Source organism: Anneissia japonica, unplaced genomic scaffold (assembly GCF_011630105.1).
Source record: "Anneissia japonica isolate Jap-2015-1 unplaced genomic scaffold, ASM1163010v1 scaffold750_len1593409_cov174, whole genome shotgun sequence".
In the NCBI taxonomy this organism is placed as follows: domain Eukaryota; kingdom Metazoa; phylum Echinodermata; class Crinoidea; order Comatulida; family Comatulidae; genus Anneissia; species Anneissia japonica.
The window spans coordinates 1,582,233-1,593,965 of record NW_022756705.1 but is presented as its reverse complement, the minus strand read 5'-3'; the positions used below and the strand labels follow the sequence as shown (position 1 = coordinate 1,593,965).

Below are 11,733 nucleotides of genomic sequence, written 5' to 3'. Positions count from 1 at the left end.
TTCTTTAGATCCACGCATGCATTTACAGACCCACATCTTTCACACACCAAAACACATCACAAACCACACCTGCATCCACAGACCGACCACTCATACATGCATCTCAATATTTTCTTTAAAGCTTACTTTACCACACATGCATTCACAGACCAGCATGCATCCACACACTTTGCTACACATCTACCCACATACCCACACACATACCGTCGCTCACATCACGAACTAACACAATCAAAGTAGATTGTGTTAGTTCGTGAAATCACAGTAGCGCGTCAAAACAAGCGCGTATTGGTTGTCAAGCAATTTTGTATTCTTTACCACACAAAAAGTCCTTAACAACAACAACGCGTATTTTGATGCGCTTTTTTGATTTTACGAACTAACAGAATTGAATTTAATTGTGTTAGTTCGTGATGTGAGCGACGATACATACCTGCACCTGCTTCTAGACAAAACAGATCACTCATACATGCAGCATCCTAAAGAAGTAGCGAACGACTAGGGACACTCCCCAGGGAGTAGAGGAAGTTGCACTTTGTGCCTGTTTGCCATTGTATGTTATCCAGTGACCAGGGGTAATAACGCTCGCGCCTTTGATCATTCTTGGAATTGGCGCCTTACAAATGTTTGAGTATTATTATTATTATTTCTCTGTAAAGCATACTGTAAACATATTATAAGAATGTTGTTTGAATGTTGATTCACAATAGGGCAATAACAATGGACAGCGACCAATGACAAGATGCCTTGTTGCTCTGGAAATGCATTCTTTGAGCAGTAATGGCATTCTGGAATTCAAAGAACAACCCTCACTTACTGAGGTAAGTAATAGGAATTGTTATAAAGCACTCCTCAATATAATAGAACTTGTTCATTCCAGGACACTGTTTGCAGGGATAAGGTTATTGTGGGCATTGGAACAACAGATTGTTCTATTATTTTTGTAGGGGTGTCATAGATAAGTAGCACAGGTAATTATCAGTTTATACAGGTAAATATGTAAAACCACTAATAATAAGCTTCAATATATATTTTTGTTGTAATTAGAATTTTTTTGTTTCTATAAAAATGATATGATTTTTATCTGTCTCTTTGAAATTTCTAAATAGCTTGCTAATCTGGTAGAACAGTGTAAATGGTCTGAGCCATTGGTTGAGTTACAAGTTTGGGTTCGTCTCTCAGAAATGGCGTACAAGACCTGCAATCATCAACTCGTCTTAAAATCTACTAGCATGGCGCTTAGATTTGATGATAATATGTATGCTAGCAAAGTCAAGAAGTTAGATAAGTATGTACTCAAAAATTGAGTTTGTGATTATAATTATTAATCAATCATTTTTTTTTGCAAAATCAAATTCACATATTATAACAACAAAGCGCAATTAAAAACCTACAAATACCATACCTAAGCTATTGTTACATTTTGGAATTATCTCATATTTTATGATTATAATTCATTATTAAAATTTTAAACAAGGTTAAATGTGAATAGGATAAGTTATGTTGAGTTGTGTTTTTTTCACAACAGAAACATTTATAAACACAATGCATAGATCTTTAATTTAATTTCACTATTATGATCATCATTTTGAATTACTGTAATGTTTTTATTGATTTGTTTTGTAATTTCTCTTTTATTGTTTTCATTATTTAATTATTTTATTTGTTTACTAAGTAAAACCTTTTTTCAAGCTTTTGCTTCCTTAGTTTCCAGTACTCGTGTTGTATTTTTACATGAATTATTATTACACGTGAATAAATGAATTTGAATTTGAATTCAGCGCATAGAGAAAATTTACTGTAATGTGCGCTGTTAGAATTGTTTCGCATTTACTTTACAGGCACAAGTACACAGTTTGGCAAGAAATGCTGAGCTTTGCGAGCTGCGTCCTTGGCAAGAGTCTTATCAACAATATGCACGGGAAGAATGTCATACGAAGGTCTGCCCTGGAAGCATTTCTTAATGCGACTAGGTGAGTTACTTATCGGAATGTTGTCATCTATGATATTGCATTGAATCTAGTGGATCACAATGCAGTATCAGTGATAATGCATTTGGAAAATTTGGAGCTTGTAGTAATATATATTATCATCACCTCACCATCATTGTCAAAATATTATTATCATAATCATCATGTACACCATCATTGTGTACATCATTGTCATTATCCTCATCATCATCATTATCATCATCATCATCATCATCATCATTACCATCATCATTATCATCATCATTATCATCATCGTCATCATTATCATCATCATCATCATCATCATCATCATCATGATTATCATCATCATCATCATTACCATCATCATTATCATCATCATTATCATCATCATCATCATCATCATTATCATCATCATCATCATCATCATCATCATCATCATCATCATCATGATTATCATCATCATCATCATTATCATCATCATCATCATCATCATTATCATCATCATCATCATCATCATCCTCATTATTCTAATTCTTCCTAGTGTCAACATAATGACCCTCCTAATGACCATTCATTTAGGTACGGACGACGTGCAGATAACTACATGCAGGTAATAAGTTCAGCAAGATATTACTGGAACACTTGCTTACCATTGGTTTGTGAATTTATTGAAAGGCAGCTTTTGATGGAGCCACTGAACATAATATTAGACTGCATCACTGCCACCTACTGCAATCAAGCTGGAAAAGGGGTAAGTTTATAACACAGTTTTTTGTTCATGATTTGAGCGACGAATGCACCATTGAGTCTTCTGTATTCTGTCATGTAGTTCCTTGGCAGATAAGCGTTGTGAATGATGACTACGGTGGGGGGTTGTTCGTGGATACAGTATTTGTATTTTCAGTTCTATGCTTGTTTAGAATGTAATCATCCAGTATTCTCATGATGTGATTAGCTGTGTGAAGCAATTCATAGCCACGCTGTCTGATTTTGTCTGTCTATAATGTTTGATCAGATTTTGATGAAGTAGAGTAATACGGAGCTTTCGATTGCATGACGACGGTAGGACGTAAAATGTAATGATGTCACTAAGAAGTCATCTGCGCATGCAAGAACATTAAATTTGTGTTGTCGAGTAGATTCTAGGCCACAATTTGCTCTTGGAAATCATCGTAGTGCAGAGGACGGTAGTTGGGTCAAGTTTAAGTGAATCAACGTCAAATTCTTGTGCAAATCGAAATCTCCCTATTGTCAGACTTCCAACAGGCAAAGCAATGACTTGTTTCATCACATATGTCTGAAACAACCATACACCATCAACTAATGTCTGAAACAACCATACACTATCAACTACCCCTCTAGAAATATGTCTCTTAGCAGCGGTTCAGAGGACCATTCACCAATATTTTCTAATGGTCGTTGTAATTTTGTTTGTTCTTCATGTCTTTTTTGTCTTTTTTTTTTTACTTGTTTGATTTATTAAATCAAAATCAAATCAAATCTGTTGAACAGACAGCAGGTGTTTTAAATTTATTTGTGGATCATAGGAAAATGACACCTGTGTTATCTGTACTCATAATTATGTTACTTCTGAAGCACATAGATCGGTTGTGCCAGTACTATAGAGATAACATAGATAGTGAATTTGGCACTATCTGGTACAAAATTTACCAGGAATTTCGAAAAAAGGGGTTGAATTCATTATGAATTTAGAATCGGGGGTCAAATTCAAGAAGGCTGACATCAGAAAACATTTTGATGTTGCTTCTATTCTGTTCTACATTAACGGAAACAGATCTGTTGCTATTTCTTTTGAAATAATTATAATTGTGTACAGCTTAATTTTTGATTGAGGAAATAATATTTGATTATTAGCAATAAAAAATAGAATTCACATAAAAAATAACAGATAAAATATGAACACTTTATTTAGAATATATATATTTGTGTGTAAAATATCATTATAACAAAGTGCTTTTCTAATTTGTGGAATTCTACCAAGAAGTTTGCATGAAGGAATGTATACATCAAGGAATGTACAAAAAGTGGCTTATTATAAATAAACCTAGTCATTACAAAAGGAATAACTTGTGTAATCTGCACATAATCATGCTCCGATATACTGTGTGTTCACATATACACATCACTTAAAATCATAAAAAGGTACCTAATTTTCGTGGTATAAAAAGAGTGAAGCCCTGTCCAGACTATCAAATTCTATTTTGACAAAAACATGTGACATGCCTTAACATGGTCATGATGACATCACATGACACATCATGCCCATATATGGGCATACAGCAGGTTTTTGTCAAAGAAAATTTGATAGTGTGGACAGGGTATTAAGTATTTTCTCATTCAAACAATGTGATTATGATAGGATTTCAACTTATATCCCTGAGATTGTAAGACCAAATACTATTGCTGCAGTATAATATGCATAGTAAGTACAGTCTGACCACTTTGTGTAAGCTTATCATTTTACTTTTAAACTTGTTACTTTCTAAACAATAACAATGCGGTAATGCATGAATGCATAAGTAAGTAAACAAATGAACATACAGATGATGGAACACATGAATGCATAAATAAATAAATTAATAATTTTAATAAAGGAAAGGAAGATCATTGAAGAAATTCATCTGCATCCAAAAAGGATGACTTGAAACAAACAATTGAAGTTGTACCTTCATCATTAGGTTAACTTTAATAGGAAGAAAAATATATAATTGCGATACATTAAAGTTTTACCTTCATCTGAAGTCATTAGGTTAACTTTAACAGGAAGGGGAAATATAGAATTGAGATACATTAAAGTTGAACCTTCATCTTAATTCATTAGGTTAACTTTCATAGGAAGAAAAATATGTAATTGATATACATTAAAGTTACACCTTCATCTTAATTCATTAGGTTAACTTTAATAGGAAGAAAAATATGTAATTGATATACATTAACATTGCACCTTCATCTTAATTCATTAGGTTAACTTTAATAGGAAGAAAAATATGTTATTGGTATACATTAAAGTTGCACCTTCATCTTAATTCATTAGGTTAACTTTCATAGGAAGAAAAATATGTTATTGATATACATTAAAGTTGCACCTTCATCTTAATTCATTAGGTTAACTTTAATAGGAAGTGGAAATATAGAATTGAGATAAACAATCAAAGTTGTACCTTCATCTTAATTCATTAGCTTAACTTTAATAGGAAGAAGAAAAAAATATAGAATTGAGATATAAACATTAAAGTTGTACCCTCATCTAAGTCATTAACTTTACATAGAACATAGAATTGAGATAAATGCGAAAAGCATTACACTGACCTTGTCAAGTAATTGGTTGGCACAGAGAGATTTTATTGTAGTACGGTTATCAGCTGGTTTTTATGGTTGATGAGCAAAGAGCTGGCGAATCATATAAAATCACACCTTCATCTAAAGTCATTAGGTGGACTGTCATACAGTGCAAAAAAGGAAACATAAAAAACCTGTTGCTTGTGCCTACTTACAAGCCATATCGTTGAAACTAAGAACATAGGCCTACTTGGATTTTTTTAAGCTGTAAAGTAAAAACGAATACCTGACTCCATTCCAATATCAGTAATTTTGTACAAATAATATTTCCCTTTATGACCAACCCTCATTTTTCACTCTCTCCTACCCAAATCATCCCTACCCAAATAATCCCCTAACCATCATAAATCTTTCTACCCAAATGTATTCCCTCGTTTTTTGTTACATATCCTTCTTCTTCTTTTTTAAATTGCAGTTGGAGTCATTAGCATCATAGTTGAAACTTCTCTTCCGTGTCATTCTCGTTTGTTGTAGCTCATTTGTCAGGCTTGTGTCACACATGAGCTGTCTGTTCTGATAAAACAAGAGGTTTTGCCCACTGTAGAAATGCTCATTCTGTGCCATAAGCATTCTGATCTTCTCTTGGAGGAGGCATGTTGTCATTCTGTAGTCAGTTTCTTGTTGCACCCTGGCAGCTTCTAAAGCCGTATTCATTTCCATGAGGTGGCCATTCTGCATTGCATAGTCATTGATTTTTTTGTGGCAAATATTCACTTCCATTTTCAGAATGGCATTTTCATCTTCACATTTCTTCAATAGTTGTCTGATTCTTTCATTACAGTCCCCTGTGCATGAACTAGGTGGATCAGTAACGACAAAATCGGGTTCGTCTTGGACCTCTGTTAAAAAAAAATTTGAAATTTTACTGGTCAGACCGACTGTATAATATATTCTATGACAATTTTTTATATTAATTATATCATATTTTCATGGCTTTAACATTTCAAAGTGTTTTTTTTTTTTTTAATAGATATAGGGCATTAGTTTGGTTGGAGTGGGGATTTAGTTCCGCATTGCGAGATTTAGTTTTGTATTCTTATTTTTTCGCAACCCCTCTCCCCCAGGCCAAAAATACTTTTATGGCAGTGGCCTCTCTATCTCATCTAAATTCTATTAAGGGTGAGGGGACATTGACATTGAAGACCAGACTTACTTTCTATAGCTTTGAGTATTTCCCAGTGCAGCCCAAAAGATCATGTTTAATAAAAGGTTGCCCTACTCAAGATCTCATATTGTAACATACCGTATTCTTATTTTTACCTTTCTTTATTGTCAATTCAGATGTACTGTTTGTCATCAATTCCTTATTTGGTGTCTGTGTTTCTTCATTTTCTGTTTAAGGTTAAAACAATATTATCATAATCAAACATTTGGATAACTTTAATGAGTTCAATAAACAGCAGAAGCAACTTGGCTTTTTTGTAATGCTTCACATCATTTGTTTTTTTGTACATGGTTGGTGACACTAGGAAAATGATGTTGTCAGTTTGGAGTTGCTGAGGTAACTTGCGCACATGAATTTTAACTGATTTTCTCAGTTACTTAAAGTTGTACCTGAGGAAGATTGATAGGCTATAAACACTTGCTTTGGGAGAGACTTAACATGATTTAGGGAATTATTATTATAATAATTATTATTTTTCTTGTTTTGTCTAATTAATTTCTTACCTTTTTTTTTTTTTATTTTTTTATTATGTATAACTCATTTATTGCATAGGTAATGGTCTCCCATGAGGAGGAAATTTAATACTACAGAAATTGAAAACTGAAGAAATTTTTTTGGCTGCTGATGCTGGTTATTGTTATGATATGGGTGATGATAAATATTATTTCTTTAAATTGTCATAGTTTTTATTACCATTTGGGCAAAGCTTGTCATCGTTCAAGCAGTCAAGCAAGTGTATCTTGCCAGACTCACTCACAGCTTTCACAAAAAGCTTAAATGCTGTATGTCCTTTTTGCTCCATTTTATCCAGCAGTGTCGCCATCGGTTTTCTCTTCTGCTTGAACATGTTATCGTAATCGTTTGGTACAAACACCTCATCTGCGATAAGATACGACCATACGTCATCCACTTCTAAATCATCCTCAATTTGAGGGCGATTCTTTCGTAGGATTTTTTTGTGTTTTTCTTCCATTACAAATTTCTGAGGATAACAAGTGTAATATTCAGAGGATATTTTTTATTTAATAAACAATTTATGGAATGGTCCATTTAATTTCAATAGAAATAATACTACAATAAATTAAACATAGGAACTGACTTCTGGCATGCTGTACTCACACAGTACTACATAGTAGAGCAAGTATAAATACACACACACACACAATAGGGCTACAATAAAACACTGTACAATAGACATGTACAGTTGGCCTCTGCTAGCAAGCTCTTTCAAGCTTGGTGTTTATGTATTTCATTTTGGTTCTCATGTTATGGAAACGGTAGACTAGTGGTTGAAAATTTTACATTCCAATTCTTCTGGGTTCTAATCCTGGAATCAGGACTTTTTCTCACTAATAATAACAACTCAACTCCCTAAACAAGTGTCTTAAATAGCATCATTCAATACAGTAAATGGCAGTTCACTTGCAAAATATGTTTTAACAGGAAACATTCACATAGCGATGATTCATGGTTAGCATGATTTACAAATCCCTATGTTAATAATAGTTTGGTTGTAAGCAGCAGACCAATAAGGTCATTGTCTTCTTCATAACAGCACCATAGTTTTGGGTATAAGCCCACCTCAGATATAAGCTACTCCCAATGCCAAATTTACATAGGGTTTTCCTTAGGAAAAAGCCCAGGGTATGATTTGAATGATTTGTGTATTTGACTTTCAGAAATACTTTTAGGGAAAAAAAATGCTTTTGATTTAGACATGCAAAAAATTATTACTTTTTGATTGGCTTGCCCAAAAAATAGAAGATGTCATTTTTAAAAAGGTCGTCATTTTTTTTTTTTTTTTTTTTTGTTGTGAAAACAGGATTTCTCATAGCCCACCACAAAACCGGCCCAATTTCGTAATCAAGGGCGAGTGGGCTAATACCAAGGAACTACGGTAATAGGGGTAACTTGTTCAAGGATTGAAAGATAAGATAAAATTAAAATGGTTGTCATGTCAGTTTTTTTGATACAAAAACAAAAATTCAAGATGCTATTTTAGTTTTTAAATATCACAACAGGAATTGTGGTAGCTATACATAATTTACACTGAATAATAAACAGCAAAAAATGTTCACAATACCACCGATAAAGACAAAAAAAATGATGATTGCTTAGTTCTTGGTTTGTTGTTTCTAACAGAATCCATGATTTCATACTTTTTCAACCTTTATCAAAATAACTCTATAGTGGTCTTCATCAGAGCATGCACAGAACAAAAATATGTAACTGGCTCTCACGATTTCCCCGACAAGTGCCTGTGGAGCTCGAAATGCGCTGTTTGATAATTTGTAATGAAATTTTTGTTCTGGTTAGGTTGGGAAAATGTGAAAGTATGGAATCAAATCAAGAATAAAATGTATGAATCATAATTATATGCCTGTATGATACATTAAAATAGCATAAATATTAATTAAGAATTGATTATCTAAAGATAGGCCTACGATAATATTTACCTGGTAAATAATTGTCCTTGTTACTGTTACTTCTCTTTGTATCAAATGAATTAAATAAAAATGGGTGGCAACTATTTATTTCAAAGGGGTTTTTAATGTTGATATCTGGTACATACAACCACAGGTACAGAACAGAGGTTGAAGATGTACTGGAAATCCCCTTTTATTTGCTATACAAACACATGATTCAGATCATATTGTGTTCCTCACACAACAGAAAAACCATTGTTTTCTCTTCATTTCCAATAAATTGGATGCTAGATATTTATTATTAATGCTACATGATACAGTGTTAAGAAATTATTGACTTTCATGTTGATTTAATTTTTCTTGAAGAATGTATTATATCGATGTGTGGAACAAAAATAAACTTGAAACATGGATGCTTAATATTTTACTTCAGAATGCAAAGACTGTTAACTTTTCTATGCTTTTAATTTCTCATTCTGTTTCACTAGTTCCTTAAACACCATACTGATTTTTCCAGCTTTTTATCAACCATTCCAATCCAAATTTTATGTTAATATCTGGTTTCCTTCATATACAATATGCAACCCTTTAGCTAGAAAGGCTTCCAAAGCCTAGTTTGGAATGTTTAAATGGGAAAACACAGCATAGTCGTCATACCCGGTTGTTTCCTACAGTACTTGGGATCCGTAAATGATATCGTTGTAGGCCTAAGTAGCTACATTCATTTTGTTACCAGAATTGATGCATTTTCTAAACACTATCAGAGTTCAATGAATACAGACTGAAGTACTGTAAATAAACTTTGACAGTGCAACAATTACAAGCCACTTAAGCAAATAATACACCTAAATTTGGTACGATACTTACCTGGTGCATAATCGTTTTTCTAATGTTGTTAGGCCTACTTCTCTGGTATGCAAATTATACAATGGGCAATGCCATTTATTCCAGAGGGGTTGATAACTATTATCAACCTTACAGTATCTCCATTAATTGCTTGTTAACAATTGATTATATCAGAGATTATATGAAATACAAGTACTAGAATTTATACAAAGGTGAATGTATAAATGCAACATTTTTAACAGTTTAAATGGAATCTAATATTGATTAATTTTGTATGTAAATTTATTGGTACAATACAGGACAAATAATATTTGAAATCCACAGAGCTTTTATTTGGTCTATAAATAAATGCATAAATATTATTTTTAAAGCTTATTTTGCTATATTCTGAAAAAGATTACCCTTAGCATGATAGAGTTAAATTCGAATCCTGTATGTTAAGCCGGGCATATATTGCATCTCACGGCGGTTGTAAGACTGTTGGCCGACATGGGCTTAGCCAGTGAGCCGTCCGGCCGTCTTCGGACGGCCTAGAATTATTTAGGACGGCCACTTTACCATGTCGGCTTGCACGGCTTGGCCTAATCAGCTTGGCCTCGCTTAATCTTGCATGGTCTACCTTTAGCAAATTCACTATATTCTTCAAATCTATTGAATGTTACATTAAACTAAAGCTAAATAGTATTTATGTTTGATACAAACAACATTTATTGATTGAATGTACGTTTTCGGTGGGGATTCCCAAATATAGGTATGGCCTGCCCATCGGCTTAGTGCCACGTCCACTGGCTTCCATTTTGGATGGCCTATTTCGTTTTTCTGGCTAAATCCCTGTCGGCCGATGAATCCAAATCCGCTTCCCATGAGTGCTATTGTGAGCCAGTGGCAGACTTTATAGATGGCATTAAAAATGATCAGTTGTATTTGCGTCGTGGCATTGCATCTTCCACAGAATGATGTCGGTAGATGACTGTTGACGTAGTGAGTACCCGGCTCAGGGTTTGTTCTCACAGGAGTAATTCGCAGGTGTAACACACAGACGTAACTCACAGCAGTGGCATATCTAAAAGTCTTCAATTGATATGGAGGTGCTGATGGAGGGTATGCAAAATTGAAGTGGGGGGAAGATGCACCCCACCCTAGATATGCCACTGATTCACAGGTGTACCTCCGCACTAATTAAAGACACATTGTGATTTAGTATAAAAGATTTTATCCCCAAAGCCCTGATGAGTCAACCCCTAAGCACTCTTGGCCAAAGGAAAATTTGTTTTTTTTAATTATCACTTTACAGTACAGTACTCAAAACAAATTGAATGGTAAGCATTCTCAATTTTATATCTATGATATTGTAAATGAAAAAACAAGAACCAACTGCAAGGTGATTGATTTGACTATCATTTGTAGTGTTATGATGTATTGACATTTTGATTATAACTGCACTGCTGTAGGTACATTGTGGGTCATTAAATATATGGATTAACTTTTCAGGTGTCTTGCTGTTAGAGCATGGGTTACTAATAGAGTACTTGGCTCCTGCTAAAAGTTTTACACATAAAAGTGATTCCTCCTGTGCATGTTTAAAATGATAAGTTCATTGTAACTTTTTTCACATTATTTTAAAAAAGATTTAAGAAGAGGGAGGCAAATAGTATGATTCTTTTTTCTCATTTAGTAAAATAGTTGTGCCAAAGCAAAGATAACATAAAAATAAAATGTTATTGACAAATAGGTAAAAAAAAAATCAATTGAGGGTGTTGTTAGGCTCTTGCCCAAGGTTGTATTGTGTTTCGTATAAAATATGATGTTGGAATGTAATCTGTCAAGTATTAGAAATGATAATGCTTTGTATTCATTGGCCATGCAGCATTGAATTGAATTGAATTTATTCGATGCTCATATATAAAATATAAAATATAGAAATACAATATAGGAATTTTTTACAATAATCAAATACAACGAGCATCTGGAACACCCATTAGGC

At 33.5% G+C, this 11,733-nt stretch overlaps 1 protein-coding gene across 1 annotated transcript in view; it reads left to right on the top strand.

Moving 5' to 3' along the window:
- The first annotated feature begins 714 nt into the window (after positions 1-714).
- The window catches only part of LOC117124398 (cilia- and flagella-associated protein 46-like), a 13,557-nt gene continuing 2,538 nt past the window's right edge, over positions 715-11,733 (top strand). The window contains exons 1-4 of the mRNA XM_033270631.1: positions 715-821; positions 1,110-1,288; positions 1,842-1,973; positions 2,532-2,703. Of these exons, the coding sequence (XP_033126522.1) occupies positions 735-821; positions 1,110-1,288; positions 1,842-1,973; positions 2,532-2,703 (570 nt within the window). The 5' untranslated portion in view covers positions 715-734. The remainder of the gene's footprint in view (positions 822-1,109; positions 1,289-1,841; positions 1,974-2,531; positions 2,704-11,733) is intronic.